Raw genomic sequence first — 24,861 nt, 5'->3', positions numbered from 1 at the left:
GCCTTAAAAAGGCTCACTTTTGTTCAGATGGGAAAGAAAGCAGTGATCAACTCAATAAAGTGATCTTTTACCTTGAAGACGTGTGCGGGGGCTCTACCTCCTTAAATATTAGTTTCTTAGGTACTAGAAACCTAGGTATTAGGTACAGTATGCTTTAAAGAAAGCAGTGATACCTGCAAGGAACTAAGCAGAGTCATACAGGAGAACAGAAACTACCAAGAAACTACACACAACTTTTTTTTTGCTGCTGCTCTGTCATATTTGAGGCAATAATAAAGAAAGTTACTTTCTGTGTCCAATCAAATTCATGAGCTCTCGCTTTTTCATGAGCCCTTCCTGTCATCACAGTTTGTACTGCTGCGCAAATTGCCCATGGTCCTTCACTAGATAGGTCTCAGCCCAGAAACGCTACCTCCAGCACACCCCACCCCACTGTACTGCCCTATGACACACAACCCTCAGAGACAAATTGTTATGACCATAACTCTCCCACTCCAAGAAAGTACACAACATCAAGATTTGGTTGCACACATTACAAAACCAATCAAAGGGGAAATTGGAGATGGGGTATCCACTGCAGCACCTCTGTGTCTGGGTTTACATGACAAATACGTGTGGAACATGCCACACTAACATTTCATTGCTTGTATGAGTGTGTGACATGAATTTACTAAACTAGTGCAGTACCTGTCATCTGTAGTTGGAGGCCTGTCTATGACTTCAGTCATCTACGTTGTCTCCACCCAACGCATATCTCTGCAAGGCTGTGTGACCTTCATTATTGATATTATACCCTACTGCACCTACAGTACTTACTTTACTCTATATCTACCTTACCTGCTGTGCTGCCTCTGGCGACTGAATTCCCCAACAGGATCAATAACTAACTCAATCAAGAAAGTCAACCAAAGAATACGATTTTTGGGCTCCATTGATTTTGTCTGTACTCCTACAGACAAAATCTGTAGGAGTAATATAAAAAAAATGTTTTGCAAAAATCGGCTTCCTGGTGCCGCTATAACAAGCCCATGTAAAACATCTGGGGCAGAGGTTGTGCTCTGGCATCCAGGGATTGTGTGTGCACAGTTTTACGCAGGGGTGTACTGTGGATTTTTTAGCTAGTGGAGGGTTACGTCGCGCCCACTTGCATGCGTTTGCATGCATTGAAATAACCTCTTTAATATGTAGGCCTGCGTAATGGGGCCACTTCAGTGGTGTCATATGCATTTACCTGACAGACGTCACCTCTGTAATTTAATTAGCTCATGAATCCATCAGCCACTTATTCCAACTCTTTTGCCTGCCTCAGACAGAACATCTGACACCTACAGTATATGCCACTTAGCAGGTGACACAATGGACCATTGATACAGTATGCATCCAGCTATGTCGGTCATTCCTGTTAATTCACGCTGTGACACTCAGCGTCGGCAGCTTTTGTAAGCATGGGGCGAAAACTGTGAATGGCTGTTTGTGATCGATACCCGGGCCGAGGTAGATGCACGCGGGGGTTACATGGCGGCTTTCCGACATGTCGCCTTTCCGACGTTAACGAACCCCATACCTAACCCTCACCCTAACCGCACGCGGAAGCCACTAGTCGGAGTGGCGAGATGTCGGCATGGAAGACGGTTACCGCACGCGGGTACGCATGTGCATGTCCGTGCCTGTGCGAGCGTGTGTGCACCTTCAGAGCTGCATGTAGGCCTACACTCCTGGTTTCCCGTCGATCAGCCTATATGCTGTCACTCACCTGTTTAAAAAATAAAAACATAATACAAAAATAAAAACATTTTTTATAGGGAAATCTGAAAAGGATGCCATAATAATAAAAAAAATATATATATTAATGATATAATGTCCATAGAAACATAGTCTTTTGCAAATTATGTGGGGGTCCACTTGCAATATCCTCACGGCCCACCAGGGGTCCCGGGCCCACAGGTTGGGCATCACTGATGTAAACTCGACCATGAGGGGAGTAGGGGGAGGGACCAGATAAGAGCAAAGCGACAACCATTGGCTCTTATGAATGCCATTGCAATGTGCCGGCTCACTCTCAACCAGTGTTGCCATGTCCGCTTATTATAAGCGACTTTGGGCTTGTTTTTCTGTGAAGTTGCTTAAATATTGATAGTTGCGGGTTGTGTTTTTTTAGGGGCTTATTTGGGCTTGTTTCCTAATGTTGTTGAAACCAGTGGTTTTCAAACATTAGTCATGTCAAGGAGTGGACCCCCAAATTAATATGTATTTGTCTGCAGACCCCCTATCCCCTAACATATTTTATACCAGGGACCCCCCCAGCCATGCAAGATTTGTGTTGCTAAAATGTAAAAACACCCCCCCCCCCCCACATTTTCTTCAATAGGTATTTTTGAAAATAGCTGATTTATAAGTTCACAACGCGTCGCAAAGTGCTCGTGTGTTTCAGTCGCTTCTTTTTGGGCTTGTTTTCATAGACCCGGTTGCTTGTTTCTCTCCCGTAACCTGGCAACTCTTCCCATTACCACCGAGGAGTAGCGCACTCATCTAACACTCGGCAGAAGGACTTACTACTACTGCGTGGAGAAGACATAGCTGCGTGTTTACTTCTTCCTCTGTGGAACATATTAGTGACATAGTGAAGTCATATCAATGAAGGAAAGACGCTCTTGCCAGAAGCTGTCTGTGAAGCCCGGCATGGATCCCACGATGCAGCAGAGCATCAAGTGTAAGATAGTGGTGGTCGGGGACAGTCAGTGTGGAAAGACTGCGCTGCTTCACGTGTTCGCAAAGGACTGCTTTCCAGAGGTGAGTTAAGTGTGTGCTGAACTGTCTCTGTAATACATTTATTCAACACCCAAACCAATGACTACATCATCATAATCATTATGATTATTATTGTTATTATAATAATATTAATATCATTATTAATATTATCATTATTTATTATTGTTATTATTATCATCAATATTATTAATTTATTATTACTCTGGAGATTTACTGTGTTTTATCCTTTTGGCAGGTGTATATGCATATGAATATTGTCAATACAATCAGTCAAATTATTATTATTATTATTGTTATTATTATGTTGTAATAACCGCTCATCGTTAAGGGTTTGATTGTTTTCTGCCATAATAAGATTACAGTTTTACACAGGATACTTTACTGTAGTCTATTACTCGTTCAGTGAAAACTTGTGTTAAACTATTTCATTAAGTAGTTATTATTAACGGACACATGATGATGATCTAATGAATCTCTCTAACTGTTTTGTGACAGACTTACGTCCCCACGGTGTTTGAGAACTACACGGCCAGCTTCGAGATAGACACGCAGAGGATTGAGCTCAGTCTGTGGGACACCTCAGGTAATCAGTCTAACATCATCCTTTATCACTGCTGTGTTCTGCTGTAGCCTCCTCTATGTTGTGTAGCCCAAGGCTAAGGCTTCTCAGACATTTTCTTGTCAGGGACCCCCAGATTGATATGTATTTGGCCACGGACCCCCATCTGAAAAGGTTTTGCCAGGGACCCCCAGAAGAGAAGATTTGTGTTAAAGAATTATCCAAATGATTCAACATTTTCGATATTGTTCCAAAATTCTCAAAAATAGCAGATGTACAAGCTCGCAGCGTGGCACGAACTGTGAGCTTGTATATCTGCTATTTTTGAGTTGCCAACGTATAAATGGATAAAGTGGTTAAAATGATTGTGATGCTGTATCAACCAATTTTGCTGGGGACCCCCTGGAACCCCCACAAGGACCCCTTGGGTCCCCGGACCCCACTTTGAGAACCACTGGTGTAGCCTATATCTCAAAGCGAGAGCTTGCATGAATTTTCTAGTTGCACACAGTGCTGCAACGGTCCGGGGATATCGATTAAGGCTTTTTAATCCGTCTAAATCAGTGGTTCTCAAACCTTTTCATGTCAAGGACTCCCAAATAATTATGTATTTGGCCAGACTCCCCATCCGAAAATATTTTTGTGCTAGAGACCCCGATAAAACATTTGTGTTTGAATGTTTAAAAAATATTCATAACATTCATAACACAATTTTAAGATTTTTTTTAAAGCCTACAGTATACGGTTATGGTTGAACTGATTTTGAGGCTATCAAGGCCTATTAACAAATTTAGCTGGGGATCCCACTTTGAGAACCATGGGGGCCATTCAACATTTTCTATCCCTTCTGTGTTCCGCTGTATGTATCTATCTGTATGCTGTGAAACATGATGGCGTGTCAGCTTGAGCTTTCTGGTCGCACAGTATTGAAACGGTCTGCAGCTATCGATTAAGGCTTCTTTTGATCGGACTAAATGAGCACTGGCATGTCCTCCAGACGTGTTGGCCGCTTGCCCCAATGAATCCCCCAGTGACCCCCCTTCTGAACATGCACAGCTTTCTGCACCAGATTGGATTTGCGTGGAACTAGATTACCACTAATATTGAGTTAAAGTGTATTTTATGTCCCACCATATCTTAATTGATTAACGCTGGCTGACTGACACTAATGATTCCAACTGAATGATTCTGCAATTCGTTTCCACCAATAATCGATTTAGGTAAAATATTTGTAGTCTCCAGGTGAGACAGCTCTGGTAAGAATGCAGTCACACAGTAGCTGGTTAGAGTTTTACTCATAATTGAAAGCTTTATAAGAAATTAGGTAGAATTCATTTGTGAGAAATAAGTTTAAAAAATGAATATTCTGAAAGCAGTGTTTCACAATGCTACTTAATTGATAGATGGATAAACAGAGAAGAGAACAGACAGACAGACAGACAGACAGACAGATGGACAGAATAGAGCTCACATTCAGAGAAGCAGAGAAGATCAGCCTTGAAAGTGGAACGGAAACATGTGAAGACACTTGGGGGTCATGCTTTGCATTGCTGCTCCTTGAGGTTTTGAAATAGTTTCTGTGACCAGCACGTGTACAGGCTCTTAAACTGCTTAGTGCATAGATTGTTTGTGGAACAGAGGGCTTTATGTTCAACACCCAAACCAGCTGCCGTGTGTGTGTGTGTGTGTGTGTGTGTGTGTGTGTGTGTGTGTGTGTGTGTGTGTGTGTGTGTGTGTGTGTGTGTGTGTGTGTGTGTGTGTGTGTGTGTGTGTGTGTGTGTGTGTGTGTGTGTGTGTGTGTGCGCTCACCCACTGGCCCATCCAAGTGTGTGTGTGAGCTCACCCACTGGCCCATCCATCAATGCCCAGACATTGAATAGCACAGCAGTCAGGCGTGAGTTAGGCGTATGTCGTGTGTGATGGGAGGGGACAGGCTGACAGCCAGCTGTTGTGAGTCTTTGGGCTCCAGATTCCATTCCCGTATCGTGAGTGATGTTTGAAAAGATGTTCTCACACACATCTCACTACTTGGCATGCAGACTTGGCTACTTTTCACGCTATCAAACACAAAGAGAGATTGGTACAGGAAGACACTTACCACTGCAATTAACAGGCTCATCCACTGTGCACCTCATTGAAAAGGCCATCAGCAGTGACACATTGATTTTCCATGACCCCTACAAACTGAACTGCTCTGTTATGTCTTTGCACACATAAACCCCATTGTAATGTTCTGATTAGTGTCTCTAAATCTAGATTTTTTTTTTCCTTTTTCAGCATTTAGCTTTAAACTACATTGCACTACAGTAGAAGAAGCTTAACTCCCAAGAGCGAGTGAGCGACAAAATTATGCCTAATTTATCCAAGGTAGTCACAATACATGGATCACATTTCAGTTGAATTGAAGACTTTATTTGCCCCAGCGCCTAGTGCGCCCGATTTGGTTATATATATGTAATAGCAACATCAAATTACAAAAAACACGGCATGTTTTCCATCTCCTCCACATGCAGGGAACACCTTCATGTACCCAGCACACTGAGCACAGGCCTGCATCTCTGGAATATTGATACAGAAATGCAGAAAGGTGCAGAACGTTGCATGGATCATGCAGTACTGGGGAGGGGGTCTCTCTCCCTCCGTGAACATAAAACAACAGGGGAATGTGGTGCCTCTCTAGATCAGTGAGTCTGAGATACAGACAGACAGACCCACTGACCTCACCCAGTCCCAGATCCTCATCCCACAGTCTCCCCTCCCCTCCCAGGTTGACTGATTGATAGCTTTTGTCTTGTCTGCCCCCCCCCCCACCTCCTCTTTGAACTGGTACCTTATCAGACATGCTACTGCCAATCGATCCGCCTGGTCCTGTCCCTCCTGAGGTGTAATGAGATGGAGGGAGGGTGGAGTAGGTTAGGTTAGAGTCTTTTCATTGGGGGTGGTGGTGGTGTTGATGGGCTGGAGGTTGGGTGGGTGGGCCGCGGGGGCAATAGACAGGGACCACACATACAAAAACAGACACGAGATAACGACATGCAAACACCTACACACACACACACACACACACACACACACACACACACACACACACACACACACACACACACACACACACACACACACACACACACACGGATTGTGGTGGGCATGCCTTTTGTTCTCTGGTAATTTGAGTGTCCTAATGGGCGTTTGTGTGTGTGTGTGTGTGTTTGTTTGTTGAGAAAGGGAGGGTGGTCATTTCTGGGGTAATTCAGTTCATTAAGGTAAATGTCTGGCAGTTATATTGCCTGCCATTTGTCCTCTTGCTCTCTCCTTCTCTCTCTCCGTCTCTCTCTCTCTCTCTGCTGGCTGATATTGCTTCCTGGCCTCAGGGGCTGTGACTTTGCCTTTGAAGCAGCTCAGTGCTGTCTCAAGGAAGTGCTAGATTCTGTTCGTCCATTTCTGCCTGTCTTTCCCTTTGACTGCCTGTGTGTGTGTGTGTGTGTGTGTGTGTGTGTGTGTGTGTGTGTGTGTGTGTGTGTGTGTGTGTGTGTGTGTGTGTGTGTGTGCGCGCGCGCCCCCGCACATGCGCATATTGTTTGTTGCTTATCTTTCTACTTGCATGACTCTGTAAAGGTGTGGGTCAGTGACAACATCACTGAATAATTAAAAGTATTAGTACTGTAAATAAAACGGCAACAATAAAGTGCCATAGCTGAAAGGGTTGGGAGGCTGTTTTGGAATCAGAAGGTCACCAGTCCCCCAGTCCGCCCAGTATATGTGTACGTTTTCCTGAGCAAGACACTAGGGTTCAGGGCCGCTTCTCCCTACACGCACACTACGCAGGTTGCGTGGGGCCCCGCCTACCCGCCGATCAAAGGAGCCCCCTCTCCGCCCCCTCCCTTCAGCAGAAAATAACGTGCATTACTGCGTTCACATCAGCGCAGGCTGTGCAGCGCTGCTTGTCACCCTAAAACCGAAATAAAGTAACAAAAAAAGTAACTTTATCCGCGGGAAACCCGGAAAAAAATCGTGCGTGCACGGGGGACACATGCATGCGCGCTGCGCGCGTGCATGTGTCCCGTATCATGCGTAGAGCCCCTGTGGAGTCTAAAGCGGCCCTGCTAGGGTTAACCCTAACTGTCTAGTTTTCTGTATTTTAATATATGGTTGTTGTATAATGCACTTTAAGGGGTTTGCTACAATTTTATTGTTCTTAACTGTAACAATGACAAATAAAGTTCATTCATTCATTCATTCAACTGCTCCCCGGCAATGTATTAATTGCTGCCCACTGCTGCTCCTAATAGTAAAACAAATGGGTAAATGTGCAACGGTACAGGGACAAAAAATGCTCCCCCAAAGGAGTCGGGACAAACGTATTGATCATTAAAGAGACTGCGAGTTGACATAGACACACAGAAAGAAAATGTCTCTCTTTGAGGACAGACACATAAACATATATGTCACATCACATGTAGGTATACTGCCTGACTATACACACACACACACACACACACACACACACACACACACACACACACAGTGGGGGTAGGGGGGCACCATTCTGCCATCAGCAGTCATTGTTGCTAGGGATCACATATCTGTGCTGAGCGATTGGAGCCGCATGTCTAACATTCCTCCAACTAAAGGTTGCTACTTCCCCTCCACAAAGACCTCTATTGTACACATGGCAGACATAGGTCCATAGCACTCCAAAGGAGAAGTACGCATTTCCACTTAAAATACCTCGTTAGGCCTCCAGAGGAAATCAAATCACGCTGGAATTCACTGTAACGTCCTCAGTGTCAATTTAACTCTGAGAGTCCATTTTTAACCTTCTCAGAATTGAATTCCCACTCAGGAATGTCTGTTGTACCAGTGAGAACCAGTGAATCCAGTGGCAGTGTTATTGCTGTTGTGTGTGGGCGTAATTACTACAAGCAGGGCAATCCCTCACTGCAGGGTTGCAACCAACCATTATATTCATAATCCATTGATAATAATAATAATAATAATAATAATAATAATAATTGATGTAAAGTTGTAAGTGGCACATCTTAGAAATGTTTATACAATACATCACTAAACCGATTATTGGATGACTAAAATGATATTGGATACATTTTCTCTTAATTGATTGATTAATTTCACTCCTACGTCCTACCTAAATGAAACCCGAATTGAGTTCATTGTATCGTCTGATAGAATGCATTGCAGCGTTTCCTGCATTTGTAGCCTTTCATAGTGTTATAGTCAGTAAAATACTCAGGTCTATTTTGAACTACATTATTATACATTATGGTCAAGATATATCTGCATTATTACATTAGTACAGTGTAAAGAAACAGTGAAAGATATGGTGGTGAGTTATTGTTGACATATTTGAGTTGATGGTATTGCAGGGCTGACAATAATGTACATTGGCAGGCTGTTGTGGGATTTGTGGTCTGAACAGGTGTCCCTGAAGACCTGAAACTGCTCTCAGCTCTGGCCCAGCTACGGTATGTCGGCAATGCTGTCCTGTTGCGATACCCCTATCGTTGAGCTGGGCAATTAACCGAAAATATATCAAAACTGAGATGTTGAATCTTTCTCATGTATAGTAGGTTAATGGCATAAATGAGAAGCAGTTTTTTCCCCTTTTTTTCTTATATATCAAATGAATCAACACAAAAAAAACGTAAAAGAATATATTTTTATAATCGACTAAATCGATTAGTCTGATTAACCATGTAACCATGTGCTATTTTCACTATTGAAACAAATAAATAATTCATTAATCATAATCGAGGCAAAAGTTTGAAATAATCGTGATATCGATTTGAAGTAATATATTGCCCAGCCCTACTAGCCTGTCAAATGCAGCTGGGACTACCTCGGTACCGTGTGTGAATGTGTGTGAGAAAGAGAGAGAAGGAACAGGGTGGGTGTCTTCCTTCCTTCCAGATTTAGAACCCCTGTGGGGGAACAATCACAGGAGCTAATTAGGTGACAGTCAGCAGCTGTGTGTGTGTGTGTGTGTGTGTGTGTGTGTGTGTGTGTGTGTGTGTGTGTGTGTGTGTGTGTGTGTGTGTGTGTGTGTGTGTACTCGAGACTCTCGAGAGCGCGTGCATGCTGGAGCGCATGCATGCTTGTGTGTGTGCATAGCTTGTGTGCACATCCTAGGATTTCCTCTCATCTGTCCGGTCTGTAGGAAAATGACCTCAAAGCAGCGTTGACACAGTGGCATGCCCTCACCCCAGCCCTAGTCTGGGAGGGTTAGCGTCGGAGCTTGGACAGCAGGGGCGCGGCCACTGCGTTGTGATTCAAATCAACAGCCAATGAAGAAAAGGGGGCGGGATCCACATGCAGTGGGTGATGCATCTAAATAGGATCGACGGGAAGCAATTTCCCCTTGAGAAATTTCGGCCGCCATTGTTGTGTACTGCTGTTTGCCTCTCGTCGGACTTTTTAGACGAGTTGCACAGCTCTCAGACCGGTAAGAGGCGTGTCCGCTCAGATTCAGAGCGTGACGTACATCCCGCCCACAAATACCAGGGCTGTGGCCCAGAAGTTCCTCGCCAGAGCTGGCGAAAACTTCTGGGAACTCAGATTACCCCAGCCCTAATGCAGTTACTGCGTCTAGACGAGAAAGACCTATTTAAGGTCCTCTGACTTTACTTATTTTCTGACTGTATTAATTTGCATGAGTTCCTTTTCCTGTTTATTTTGTGCAGTTTGAAAAGATGCATGAATTTCAACTGTAGAGAGAACATAATGTCAATCAATGTGACTTGGAGAATGTGGTCACGAGAATGAGACGCAGCCAAGACTTCAAGGCAGGGTTCATGCTACATGCATGAAAACCTTATGCACATGGTACAAACAGCAGGCCCCCATATGCATTGAAAAAATGCAGGAACTTGTTAAAATTGTCAAAGGATTCTGCAAACATGCATAAAATTCCTTTCTAGCTAACGCCCTCAAAAGCTCATATGTTTTTTTATGTTATTGTTTCCAGGAGTTGGAGGCTATGAAAACCTTAAAACTTTGGGATGCGGTTTTGTGAGTGACGCTGAGAGACAGGCAGTGAAAATACGACTTAAATTCTTGTGGCTGATCTCATCTCTGCCCTGTACTTCCCTTGCTATGTCACCGATAGCTTTTAATCCCTGTTAGCAAAATAAAACATTTCAATCAAGGCCTCTGGTTTGGTCAGTGTCATGTCACATGCTTTTCTATCACCAGCAAAGTCAATAGAAAATGTCAGGATCGAGTGGAAGTTGGAACACACCATGGATCTTTCGAATCCCACTGAACCACATATCAACCCCCACTTTTCATCTGATAGCCCGACATGATGTTAGCTATGTTGACATTAATTGAATTGATGAGGTTATTATGTCAAAGGTCATTAAGAGAGACTTGTTTTCTAGTGTCATGGATTGTTGTTGTTTAATTGTCTGTAAGGCCAATTAAATCCCCCCCACCCCCCACCATCCATGGCTGTTTGGATTAGGAACACTAGATCTGTGTGCGTGCATTGGGAGTGTACTGTATTTGTGCATGTGCATGATAGTAGCTTCCTGCCATTTCTCTAGAATCTGGTGTGAACAGGAGCTCCCATGGATTCCCCCAGTTACAAAAAAAGCGAAATTCCCAAGATTTCTGGCAGTGGGTTCCGTGGGGTCAGAGCTACGAATCTCCCGGCCACATGGCCTTGACTCACCTTGACACTACGCCACACTCCCTTGTTCGACAGCTCACACAGAGGGAGAGAGAGAGAGAGAGAGAGAGGTGTCCCTCACACATGGTCTCAATCCGTGGTGGAAGCCACATCCTAGCTCCATTTTCCATGGAAGATTTTCCACCTCTGTTCTGGGTTCAGATCAAACAAGGATTCTCGTAGTAGTCTGCAAATTTTCTTCCACTGACTGTGTGGATCTACGTAGTCTGAGTCATGTGCTATAGTCCCACATCTTCAGTGGAAGCTTGTATTGTCCGGTTTTTAGTCGACCTCAATTACATTTCTGCAGTGCCTTGTAACAGTGCTGCTGTATTGATCATATTCACACAGCAGCAATTTCGCTCTGTCATCATACTCAGGGTGGGGGTTGAGGGGGTGTATGTGAGTCCTGTCCATCCATGTACTTTGTCAGTTAATCCTGTGATGATTGAGTGGGTACCAAAGCCAATTCTTTTGTATAAACATCATCTTTCACAACAAAGTATTGAAATCTGAATAGCAAGAGAAGCCCATCGGTTGCCACGATCAATTAAACCTTGATTTGTGTTGAATTTGATGCTCTAGACCTCTCAGAGTTCAAGTCTGATTATTTTACTTTTTCATGCTAATTGTGGTCTGCTCGCCTCATATTGAATCCTGACACAGCCCTCCACCTGTGTCTCCTTAACACTGTCTGCACTGTGGTAAACCTTCCTTACGTAACAACTTCAAAGGTCTGTGTGGTGTGGAATATATCCTTCAATGGCTTAATGTTATTACAGCTCACACGGTTTAGCTAAATCTAAATAATTTCATTTGGTCTGACTTTCATGGGAAGTGGAAGTGCTGTTGATGTACTAACTGTACTTGTCAGCCAGTTTTCACATCGCAGATTTTAAACTTGTGCAACTTGAGACGCAAATCTCTCTTTATGTCTCTCCACTGGTTTAAACGATTGTCTTTTGTTCCTTCAGGGTCTCCGTACTACGACAATGTGAGACCTCTCTCCTACCCGGACTCCGACGCCGTCCTCATCTGTTTTGACATCAGCCGGCCGGAAACCCTCGACAGTGTCGTGAAAAAGGTTTGTTGTTGCTGTCTGTCTGTCTCTCTGTCTTATTCAAATGTCATTTAAATTCAAAGCAGCACCATCCTTTTATCTGCTCCAGAGGGGTTAAAAGTCTCAGTTAAAGTCCACTCCAGAGACTTTATAGCTGTGAGGTGTGCTTAGGTGGTCAGTATATTGTGATATACAGTATGAGCATGCACATGCTCGCTTGTGACCAGAAAGCCACCAAGGCCCTAGGCCCACGTGGAAAAGTCAGAGTATAATGAGTGTAATGCAGTCTCCCTCTCCCCTTTTCTTTTGCATTGGTGCCCTTAAGGCACAGCTGCCACAGAGGTACCGCAGCAGTAGCCAATAGCCAATAACCTGTGGTTGTACAGTATGACTCTCAGGTGTGCATGTGTTGCATGATGCGTCTGTGTGTAATGCAAAGCTGGAGTGTTGCTACAGAAATGACAAGTGAACTTTTCCAGTTCAAAGAAAGATTAAAAAGAAAACAACGACTGCAACAGAACAGGAAGGATCAATCATGTAGTCTTGGTCAAAAAGGTCTGTGGAGATAATTTCCCAAACAATCGCTTCAATTATTGGACTGATTTCAGTCGTGGGAATGTCTAGACTATCAGACTTAAATGGTCTAGGCTTCCGTGTGTGTGTGTGTGCTAACAAGCATGCAAGGTTTAGTAGTGGGTTTTTATCAAAATGTGAACTCTATCCCCAACTGACCAGCCAGCCTGCCCACGGCCACATTAGCCTCAGAGGATTTTCTCCAGTGAAATGCCATTGATCACAGAACACCTATTGTTTTCCGGGAGGAAGCCATGGGGATTACGTGCGGTTTGCTTTCCAGGGTTCAAAGCGCGACGGTCCATGTGAGAGGGAGCAGGAAGTGGCTACTTTAACCTTGGTACTTAAAGGGCGGGCGAGGGGGCGGATAAAGATCTCTGCCTCACAAAGTGCTGCTTGTGGCGATGGAGGATCTCGTATCGGTTGCTTCTTGACTCGTCCTGATTACTGCCCCCGATGCCCTTCTTTATGCTGGCACTGGGTCATCACCAAGCATGCTTGCAAGTGGATCCCGTGAGCGTGAGGTTACACTACACGCTCTCGCTACTACACTCTTAGCTAGAAAGGTCCTAAAGTTTCAATATTGAGCCAGTTGGTTCAATAAAATAACTGGATTCTTTATGAACAACTATATGAACTGTTTACCACCTGCTGGTGGCACCTGTCTGTCCATAAATCCAACTCTTTGGTCCCCAACAGTATATCTTGAAATCTACTGGCTGTATTGAAATTGAATTCGCTGTTTACATTCATGCTCTGCAGACGATGACCCTTACTGATTTTAGTGACCCCATGGCCTTTCCTCTAGTGCCACCCTTAGGCCAACATTTCCACTTGCACACAAGATATCTCAAAATCTAATGGGGCAGATTGCAGGCCCTACTGATGACCCTATTGACTGACCCTATGGCCTTTTCTCTAGCGGAACCCCTTGTTTTCTGCTTTAAAGTCACTTTGTAGGTTTTTGTACACTTATTTGTATTAACCTTAAAGCTTTTGCTGTTGTTGTTAATATTTGTTAATGAATTAATTAATTAGTTTATTATATATCCACCTACACACACACAAACACCAATTTGAACAAACAAGAAATAAACAAACAAGCAAGCAAACAAACAAACAAAAGACATAAAACATAAAACATAAAACCCAAAAAAATCCCACTTGCCAGTTCAGGCATGCAGAAAGTAAACTCCACAAACTCCCAAATATTTTGGTACTTGCCCCGGGCAATCAGGCAGCCATTAGTGTCAACCCCTGCAAAGTATGAGTGACACCCTCATAAATAAGCAAGTTGTGGTCCAGTGAGAGCTCTGCTGCACCGAGCCAATCAAAGCCATCAGCTGCACCCGGCTGGGGAGCTCACGGGCAGGGAGGAGAAAGACAAACACAATGCTCATCTCTAGTACCCAATTGTTTGTATAGATTTATATGTGTTTGGGGTAATTTTAATGTCTACTCTGGCTTTTGTGAGCATCCTCACAAAAGCAGTTTACGTTGCTTGATTCAGTATTTAGATATTTGATATTATTTTATCGGGGCTGTGTTTTTTCAATTACTTTTTTATAATTTTGGGGGAAAATGATTAAAATAAAATAAAATAGATACATTTAATAAAAAATCACACCCAGTGTGAAGTGGGCGGTGTGTGGTCATCACAACATGACTCACTTTAAAAAAAGGATAAATTACTTTTTTTAAAGTCCATACTGCTATTCATAGGGCTGCACATGTGTCATGTGTTTCGCTAGCCAATCACAGTCCTGAATTTGCAAAGTCAGCCAATCACATTACAGTTAGTGGTGATGACACTAGCTGTAATGTGATTGGCTGATATGAAAAAAGTATCGATTTGCATTAACAATGGAAGGGTTAGGGGGTACACAAATTTTTTGGTCGGTGTCTAAAACTCACTTATAGGGGGCGGCTATACCGCCCCAAAAAACACAGCCCCTCACATATTAGAAGGACAATATCAGTCACCAGAACCAAGGACGGGTGTTTTCGATTAATCTAACAGGGTTAAAATGGAGTTACAATGGGTTTGTATAGGACAGGGGCATGCCAATCAAAGTAAAAACTGTCTGGGGTGCTCACAAAAGCCCAAGTAGACTTTAAGATTACCCCATGTTTGAAAGTGAAATATCCCTTTAAGATGGCTTTGGGACTCAGCCCGGTTGGGTTCATTTGGGATCTGCAGAGGTAGAGGAAAATAAGTTCTCAGCCTTGGGCTTTGGTACATTTCCCAGGTTATGTGTCTGCAGTGTTTCCTCTGTAGCTGCAGGGGTGTTGGTTATAATATTTTCATAAATTGTGCACTTCTGTGGTGTGTGTAGCTACGTTAAAGTGCAGTTGAGCAAGGCACCAAGCTCATTGTAAGCACATCAATTCTTAGCATGAATACTGTACATTTCAGTGATTGAACTGACAGCTTGTGTTCTCCTTAGTGGAAAGGAGAGATCCAGGAGTTTTGCCCCAACACCAAGATGCTGCTGGTGGGCTGTAAGTCGGATCTGCGAACTGACCTGAGTACGCTGGTGGAGCTGTCCAATCACAGGCAGTCACCTGTCTCCTACGATCAGGTACGCTGCTCTACAAGTAGCAGGCTATTTGTTTCAGTTTCAGCGATTAATAACTCAATATTGTATGTCTTTGACCGAATTATTGACCGAAGTATTCTTGTTTAGTCTGACTCTGAAGTAAGGAATAGTCTCAAATATTTTTTATCCCATTAAGACCGGGAAAACCTATATGTTGTTATACCTTCAAAACCGGGAAAGCATCTGTGTCATTTAGATGTTGTGCTATGTATATAGCAACAAACAGGATTTGTTTGAAATTCTTTGAATAAGAAATAGAGTTTTTTTCTGAAAACTTAGGTTAGGATTTAGAGGGCGTTTTTAAAATCGGCTTCAGGTTTAAATGGGTTAATGGAGGATTTATAATTTTGCAATGCCAATACAGTCATTACAGCTTCACTCATGAATGAGCTGACATTGTGTTCTAGTTTACGTCACCCTTGATTTATCCCTTCAAGAAGGGAAATCCATAGTGACACAATTCAATCCCTCACTTGCCCAAAACGCTTGGCATTTACCGTTCGATGGTGACTAAAGTGGACCCCCCCCCCCCTCTCTCTCTCTCTCTCTTCCTCCCCCAGGGCTCCAGCATGGCAAAGCAGATTTCGGCGCCCTACATCGAGTGCTCCGCCCAGCAGTCGGAGAACAGCGTCAGGGACATTTTCCACGTGGCCACGTTGGCCTGCGTCAACAAGAGCAACAAGAACGTCAAGCGCAGCAACAAGGCCGCCCGCTCTGCCACCAAGCGGATCTCTCACATGCCCACGAGGCCTGACCTGGCAGCCGTGACCTCTGACCTCCGTAAGGACAAAGCCAAAAGCTGCTCGGTCATGTGATTGGGCGGACTCTGACTTGAAGTGGGGGGGTACACCAAGGAAGACAGAGCGCAGTGCAACAGGATGGTAGCTGGCAGGTGAATGCCCCTTCCTTCATCCTAAAATGTTGTTTTATTTAATTTTTTTATACGCTCCATCCCATGTAGTGTACGTACAATACAGTACATGCTGGTGGAAAACACTGTGCCAATGACAATGGGAACTCTTTAGTCTCTTTTCGACTACAACAACTAAGTGAACCATGCTGTGTAACGTTTTTCCCAGGTTCTGGATTTGTTTCCATACACTTCTGGGAACCCAGTACTTCGAACTTCTTCTTTTTTTAAATAGTGAAAATAGCAGATCTACAAGCTCACAATGAGTCACTTATAGCTTGTATATCGCTTTTTTATGAGTTTAATTTTTTTTTTGTTAAAGATGTACTTCCCCATTAACGGGTGGTTATGGTATAATGGAAGCATAAACAAAAAAACATCACAGAACGTCACAGGTTCTGGAAAGTTTCAGGTTTCCGGAAGGTTCTGGGTTACCTTTTGTAGCGGAAAAGAGTTTTTATTTTATTTTACACAGTACCTGCCCAGTGTCTCCACAAACCTCCCCTACCAGAAGAGGAAGCTATCCGTCGACATGCTGCACTCCGGGAAGTGACACGTTTCCTCTGAGGCGGATGAAGACAGGAAGCAGTCATGTCCTTTCCACAGGAATAGGAAATGGGTGTGTGTGGGGAGGTCGCTAGTAGGGTTTCTCTTGTAAAAATAAGGTTATGACAACATGTTTTGGACTAGAGCCAAAGCTGGTTACATTGGTCAGCTGACAGGCGAGTTTGCAAGTCAGACCACCTAGGACACATGAATGGGCCTCATTTGCACTGGATTAAAAGGCTCCAAAGTTCAGCAAAGTTTTGAACTCGTTCATTCTCACGCCACCTCCTGTAACTGTAAAATGGTCTACCAATTACATAGGAATCCGATTTTGCCAAATCTTGCCAAAAGGTAAACGTTCATGTCATGTTATTGCCCCTGTCTCCCACATTTCTTGTCAATGTAATACAAAAGCATCAGTCAGTGTATCTCCATTATTGTTTTGTATTATCTGGACGAGTTTCAACCAAATAAAAGGCATGCTGTTGCGTTGGGAGCTGAATAGCTCTATTGATCAGGGTAGTACAGAAGCTATAGAATTATAATTCTTTGCCAGCCAGTCACCCATTGTATGTCCATTCATCCGAGCTCAGTGTCTCTGGCTGTTTAATGACATTCCACTGTTTCATTGTTATACAGCAGATTTTGTACATGCTGATATGAATGGAGTCCTTTCTATTATAATGTACTGCTGAACCATAGGTACTAAAGGTAGCTGCACACTACACCAGAACAACAACCGAAGTCAGTTTGGTTCGGGATGGCTCCCCGATCCGAAAGAAATGTCTGACAGACAAATTGCATGTCTTACTGCCTCAGAACACAACTGTGTTCTGGAAGCCAGACCCCGCCCAGGCGCCCCCACTACTGTAGTTTGGACACTACGATGGTTAAATTAACACCTGGATTTTGAGACTGTGACACACTCTGGGAATTTGTGACGGAGGTATGGAGGTTTTGCCCTTTCTAGCGTTAGGTTGTGTTTATGAATGGTCACTAAAGAGAGATTTCAGAGGTGTCTGTGCCTCCGGGAAGTTGACTCGGGTCTCTTCCCAACTACCTCTGCTTTTCACTGGCTTCACTGCTGACAGAATGAACTTGAAGCTGGGCTGAATGAATGCGGAACGTCTGACCAACGTCTGACAAATCACAGTAGCCAAACTATTTCAGGTAGTCACAACAGGTAGTCGGAGGCACAGAACACCCACATTTAGTTCTGATCCTGCCCACCCGAACCTCTGAATATTGTAGTTTTGGACCAGCCGAACCAAACAAATTTAGTTTGCTCTGGGGTATAATGCACTGGGCTTAAGTCGATTTTTATGACTAATGGGTGGATTTTCACCATGACATATCCATACAATTTTTTTTTGAAATATACTCAAAAACATAACTAAAATTCGTACATGATGTAAAAAATATTAACCCTAGATACCAAATAGTTCACTAATTGAGTAAGCCAGGTGAGCTCTCGTACATTGATCACCCATTTCTGCTATGCAACAGCAGATCAATGCATTGCGAGCTTGTAGATCGGCTATTTCCTGCGAAGAGATTTGGTGCAGAGGGGAAAGGAGAGGGCCTAGTTGACCCCTGGGGGACCCCTGTCAACAAGTATATAGGGTTTAAGTGGTTAAACACTGAACCATGAGAAGTGGGACTCAGGTCAACAAACAGCTTGAAAACAAAGATAAGCTCTCAAAATGTATTCTGTAAAATCATTTCTCTTGGCTTATGTTTCGGATATCATCTTCTATCATTGGAGAGTATTCTTAAATGCATCACTTGGTGTTGGGGTGAAAACCACTTTCAACACTTTCCCTGCCGATTTATGGTTTCATGAAACTGACATGGGCATGTAAGATTAAGGGGTTCTGATCTGACAACGACAGTTCTGTAAGAGAGTAAATGAATAATAAAAGCTATTGATGCACTTTGTTATGAGGCCAAACATGCTTGGCTAAAAGGCTTGACTCTCCAACACGTGTTCGAACACTTTCAAATACACGAGATTATTAGTATATTGTATTTTATCCCTGATGTGGGATCTGCATTTTGGGATGTGTTGTGTTGTCCTTGTGTGTACATTACCTTTTTTATTTGTTTTGTTTTTGAATGTTGATGCCACTTTTAAATGTCTTTCCCCAATGATGTTGCCACAATATTTATTGACTTGTATATTCTCCCTTTTGAATAAATGCAAACTTGATTAAGTAGAGGTCTATTTTGTCTTTATTGGTGGGTTATAAGCTGTGCTGGTAAAAGTAATGTTATGGTGCTTTTATAGCAGCTGTGGATTTACTTTCCTTAATGCAAATTCCAATCATCCTTCAAAACTCAGGAACGTAAAATAATACGGGAGGGGGATGTGGATATGTAATGCTGTACCCTCTCTCCACACAATGGTCAAGGTGACCTTGACAAAAACACTTAACCCCTGCAAGGCGCTCAACCACTTTTGCTATTTTGAGCATGTCATAATAGACAAAAGATTTCAAAAATGTTCCAATCTTGTAATTAGGCTACTTTCTTTAGATTAAGTAATAAGTATAGTATGATTAACCGTAGAGCTGCTCCAGTGGACCTGCACAGTGTCCAGCAGCAAATATCTGTGGTTCTAACACACAGCTCTAGAAGTGTGCAATGTATATGGAATTATAACAGGGTGTTGCTTTTAAATAGCTTAATGGTCTGCATAATTTGCTCCAAAGTCGGATAAATAAAGGAAATGAATGTTTCTAACAATGTGGTTCAATGTATAGATAGACACAGTAGATTTAGGAAACAGATAGTGTCATAGAGTCAGTGACAGACTCCCGAGGGTCAGAGAATGGAAAAAACGTTTTTCTCGCTAAAATCTATTTATCACACAATGACTTGGCCATATACTCATGAGAGCAGAAAGCCTAATGTATTTGTGATGGTAATGTGAATGCATTAGGCTGTCAGGTGTGCCGGGTGAATAATATGTCAAAGGTGACAGATGAACTTCAGTTAGGAGAAATTACATCCTTGGGCCTTGTTGATGGAAGGGTCCACTTTCATCACAGTAGACATATGATGCACACCTGTCCTATATTATACAACCAGAAGTAAGCAATGCTATTTGGAGGGAAACCTGTCATCAAAGGACATATACAATAAAATCCTGTATGTAAATGTAGCTTTTATACACACACATACACACAGATAAGCTAAGCATAAACAGATGTTTATAACCTAGGAGTAAGAACTGATCTGAACTTTGTATTGACTACAGTTTTTGCCTTGTGTGCTTTTGCTTCGACTTCATTAAAACTTTTAAAACCTGCAATGCAAGTGCCAAACTTGAATTTTCAATGTAGTTGCTCCATCAGTTAGTGTTTTAAAATGAGTCACAAGCTTAAATACTGCAGTCCATTGAAATGTTCCATTCACTGACCCTGCCAAAGAGGGCTATATAGATTTTTTTCAATGCCATTTGACCTTAATATTACACAGTAAATGTTAATTTCATTCTGAAAGTTTTCCATTTTTACACTTTCAGAGTTAAATTAACATTGAAAATGTGATTGAAGAACCATTAGGTCAAGACATGTAATGGAATTTAGCCTGACCCAGATAATGTAATAAGTAAGGAATCTCGTTAAAGTGTTCGAAATGCTAACTGAACAACACCCTGATGTTCTCCCACACTTCCCATGGGTGCAGGCCTGTTAGTCCACCCTATCTGTGTCATATGATGTCCAACATTATGCAGCCATGTTACTGTTATGTAAGTTCGGGAGGTGAAGTGAGCTAATCGATTGATTGCAGATGTGCTGGGAGTGATTTCCAGCAGTGTCCTCCCAAGGCTGGGTGGTTTTTAATGGTTTGCAGCTGTTGCATTAATTGGTTATCTTTTTTTTAAAACAACTTTACCCCAATGTTGGGCATGTTATTATTATAGGTGACAATTTAAAAATAAATCTCACATCTCAAGGCTAACCAGTTTCATATGAAATAAGTATGACAAGCAACCTTTCCTGTTCATGCACATAAAAAGCCTGACTTCACTTGCAGCCTTTGTCATCTCAGGCATAGAAGAAAGAAATCAATGGCAGAAAATGAGATTGGTGAGTCTTGTCATCATATGTCCCAACAGGAAAGATAAATGCTTGCACATATGTCTGCCTTCGAGCCCATTAAAATGATGGTTGATGGCCCCAGGCTATACACCTATTAAAAGGAAATATAGCTTGGAGGATACCCATTCCTAATTGGACAGATGTGTTAGTTTTACAAATAACCCATTTACCCATTACATAAATAACCCATTACATGAAATATACATGGAAAAATACCTTGAATCCGACATTTTAATAGTCAAAAAATCAAGGACTTGATTTTGAATAACCATGAAATTATGTTGTGCTCTGTCTCTCGGATAACGATTCTGATTAATTGTTTTAATACCAAAGCTGGGGATCATCTGCAAATTCTAGAGGATAAATAGATTTACAAATGTAAATTTCAGGCCTTAGAGAGAGCAGCACCCTACCCATAATTGTCTTGTTAGTATATCGATCAATCTTGATTACTAAACAAAACCACTTCAGTTACGTCATAAGCGAGCACTCGATAATGGAAAGAGTATCATGCCTCACCCACAGACATCAACCACTTTCAACCTGACATCCCTACGTTCAAAATTCTTCCAAAATAGTGAAAATAGCAGATCTAAAAGCTCACAACGCATCACAAAGCAACATGTTGTGAACTTCAAGATCACCATTTTCCATTTGGTCAAAGGAGTTGCTGCCCATCAGCACACTGCTAGGACATTTACACAAGCACTGAACACCACATTGTGATTTGTGACTTCATTCACAAACTGCAAACATAGTAACTTACTATCAATAGCGTCACACATTCTTTCTTTCATTATTACATTTTTTTGTTCATTCGTTACAGTGATTTAAGCCTGTGTGCACACGCGCGCACACGCACTGTCAACACACACACACACACACACACACACACACACACACACACACACACACACACACACACACACACACACACACACACACACACACACACACACACACACACACACACACACACACACACACACACACACACACACACACACACACACACAAACCAGCCTCACCCCAGTCTCCTCCGTAGCCAGCTGGGACGGAGGCAGGCCGTGAGCATGGAGATCAATAGGTCTCAACTGGTGGGGCATTGTTCCCCCAAATCCCCTCGCCTTAGACAATCAGTCATGCACAGCTGTAAAATAGAGACAGGCTGAATCTGAAACAATGGCTGTTTTTACAGGAGAAAAAAAAACTCATGTTGTGGTGCTACTGCTGCTTGGCATGAAAAGGGGACAGATCTTGAGAAAAAAGTGTGAGAAAAATTACACTCCCTGCTGTTTTGAGACAAACTCACAAGCTGTTGGGTGTAATGAATGACAGTAATCTGGACTGTGACAAAAACTGATGCTATGTGTGAATAGAGCAGATTAATTTCAGCAGCTGAAACAAACAAAACAACGTAGCACGAATGAATAAATCTGGCTACAGTATTGAGATATTTTAACCAATCCTAAGAACTGCCATTTTAAAACATAAACAAACGCTATATACAGTATAGTCTCATTCAGATCAGATCTACACAAGTGCTTGGTAGTGTTTCTCAACCAGTGGTTGGGGGACCCAAAGGTGGCACATGTGTGTCTCCCTCATCCACATGAATATTACTACAGTCAGTATGTTAAGCTCAGTGTGCTGTGTGTCCGCCCTGAGTTACAGTGTCCGCCCAGAGATTGGGAGGTCGGGGTTCAATTCCCCGGCCGGGTCATTCCAAAGACTATAAAAATGGGACCCAATGCCTCCCTGCTTGGCACTCAGCATCATGGGTTGGATTGCGGTGAGTCCATATGACATACTTGCGTCATGTACTTGTACATCATGGCTTGGGGATGTACTTATCAAGCTGCCTCATGCTACAGATACAGGAGATAGGCTCCTCATGCCCTATGGGCCACGTGGCTCTGGAACCGTTGGTTCCCAAGGCTGCTTACTTACTTCCTATGTTAAAATATAAATCTTAGAATAAGAGAGAGAGAGAGAGAGAGAGACCACAGCATGGTGTGTGAAAGTCAGGGTTTCAACCCCCGCCGTTGTTCACACTCTGTGGCTCAGCTACTTCCTGTGAGCACGTTCACACTCTGTTAACTGTGGCCCAACACCTCTCCTCTCCTCTCCTCTCCTCTCCTGGTCGGCCATATGTCTGGTCCTCAGTGTGGGCTGGCTCAGACCGCTGACCTTCCAGGCCGCTGATCTCTGTGCCATCTGGCTGCTGGCATGGCCTTGTTGGCCAGAGGCCAAATGGTGATTGACTCAGTACATGTCTGAGCATGTTGTCAAGGGACAGTCCTGCTCACCAGATGTAGCCACACTTCACTACTTTTCCCCATGAGTCCACCACCGCTTAAATCCAGCTGGAGTTCAATCCTGGTGCAGGCGCAGTGTTTCCAGCTTTTGTCTCAGTAATACAGACCCACCACAGCTGAGTCCACGTCTTGGCTTTGACCCAGCCATCAACCAAATGTTTTGTCCTGTTGAGTTGTCTCTTTTCTTCTCTTCTCTTCTCCAGTTCAGATCTCCTCTGCTCTCCGCTCTCCCCCACTCTGTTTTCTTTTCTTTTCTTGTCCCAGGCCCATATACCTGCAGGCATGACAGTACATATCATTCACTTTAGTACATTCACTTTTTTTTTTTGCTGTATTGGCAGCCACCGCCCCTTGCTGTGTGGTGCCCATGAATCCAGGTTTAGCCATGGTCCACAAGTCTGGATTTCAGATAATCCACAATCCAGCTTGCATCAGTAAGCTTGTGCGTGTTTGAGTCATAGTAAGTGTGCGTGCGTGCGTGCTTGTGTAGTGATTCAGACCAGAGCTGGGACCGAACGCCAGTGTCCCACTCGGCAAACGGACACACAACCTACCGTGCCAATACAGCTGAGCCCGATTAGCAGAGTTGTTGTGGCTGGGTCTTGTCTGGGGCACTACATGTGCACGTATGTTTTTTGGTTTCTGTGATTTGCATACGCGCGTGCATGTGTGTATTTAACTCCTAAAAAGTCAAAATGCCCTCAGGGCTTGAGAAAGTTACCCTGCATGTGTGGGCAGATGTACATATGCGTGTGTGCATGACATGTGCATGTGTACGTACTGTAAGTGGAGAGAGAAAGAGACAGAGGCCATCCTGATTTGATCCCTCCTGGCTTTGTGTCGAAGTGTCCTTGAGCAAGTCACTAAATCCCTAACTGCTCTTGATGAACAGGTTGGTGCCTTTCATGGCTGCCTCCATCGTCAGTGTGTGAATGTGTGTGTGTGAATATGTGAATGTAACTTACAAAACACTTTGGATAGAAGCGCTATTGGCATGTATTGCTTCCCCAGGAAGTATATATACTTTCAAATCCTCAAAAGAACTCTCTGTCTTGCATGCCCAGGGACACAAATTAGCTGTCAACCATTCCAGCTACAGTGTTGAAACCATGCTGAGCTGATTCACTTTAGTTCAAACCGCTCATTTAACTGTGACAACTCAATCTATCTTTCTTTTATTTATTATTTTCCTTTATTTTGCCTGCCCATGTACAGGCCTGCTGTGGTTGTTTGTTAATGAACTGTAATGCATTGTGTTATTTAGCCAGCACAAAGAGATGTGAACCTTTTCATGAGCTCAGGACCCTGCCGGGAGCGAGGGAACAGCAATGGATAATGAGGAGAACAAAGGAGAGAGAGAGAGAGAAAAAGAGAGCGAGGCAAAGACATTTGGATACTTCTATTTCAGGGCCGTATTCAGCTCGAGACCCAAAAGAGACATTTGGTGTCTTCCTGTGATCCAAACTTACAAAAATACATTCAAAAATAGCTTCTTTTTTTTCAGGAAAGGCTAAAATAAACAGGTCCATGGCCTGAAATGGGTCCCGGGCCTATGTTTGGGAAACTCTGTTCTATTTGTTGATATGTGTTTTTGTAATGTAAGAATGACCACATTTGAAAAAGAGACCGATAAAGTGACAGAGACAGACAGAGAGAGAGAAAGATAGACGGAGACAAAGGGAAACAAAGAGACAGACAGATTATAATAAGCAGCCAGCATCTATCCCTCTCTC

The 24,861-nt window shown here is 43.1% G+C and overlaps 1 protein-coding gene across 1 annotated transcript; it reads left to right on the top strand.

Moving 5' to 3' along the window:
- The first annotated feature begins 2,555 nt into the window (after positions 1-2,555).
- rnd3a (Rho family GTPase 3a) lies at positions 2,556-17,558 on the top strand. Its single transcript, XM_084051210.1, has 5 exons — positions 2,556-2,790; positions 3,265-3,352; positions 11,990-12,099; positions 15,096-15,230; positions 15,809-17,558. The coding sequence occupies exons 1-5, from the start codon at positions 2,635-2,637 to the stop codon at positions 16,061-16,063; spliced, it is 744 nt and encodes a 247-aa protein (XP_083907336.1). The 5' UTR covers positions 2,556-2,634; the 3' UTR covers positions 16,064-17,558.
- The last annotated feature ends 7,303 nt before the right edge of the window (positions 17,559-24,861 follow it).

Source organism: Gymnoscopelus microlampas, assembly GCF_963454915.1.
Source record: "Gymnoscopelus microlampas genome assembly, chromosome: 24".
In the NCBI taxonomy this organism is placed as follows: Eukaryota; Metazoa; Chordata; class Actinopteri; order Myctophiformes; family Myctophidae; genus Gymnoscopelus; species Gymnoscopelus microlampas.
The sequence above is the reverse complement of the archived record's forward strand: the minus strand, read 5'-3'. Positions and strand labels throughout refer to the sequence as shown.

Coding starts and splice junctions, on each gene's coding strand:
- rnd3a (XM_084051210.1), top strand. CDS start 2,635: ATGAAGGAAAGACGCTCTTGCCAGAAGCTGTCTGTGAAGCCCGGCATG. Junction 2,791..3,264: donor CAAAGGACTGCTTTCCAGAG/GTGAGTTAAGTG, acceptor GTTTTGTGACAG/ACTTACGTCCCCACGGTGTT. Junction 12,100..15,095: donor TCGACAGTGTCGTGAAAAAG/GTTTGTTGTTGC, acceptor TGTTCTCCTTAG/TGGAAAGGAGAGATCCAGGA.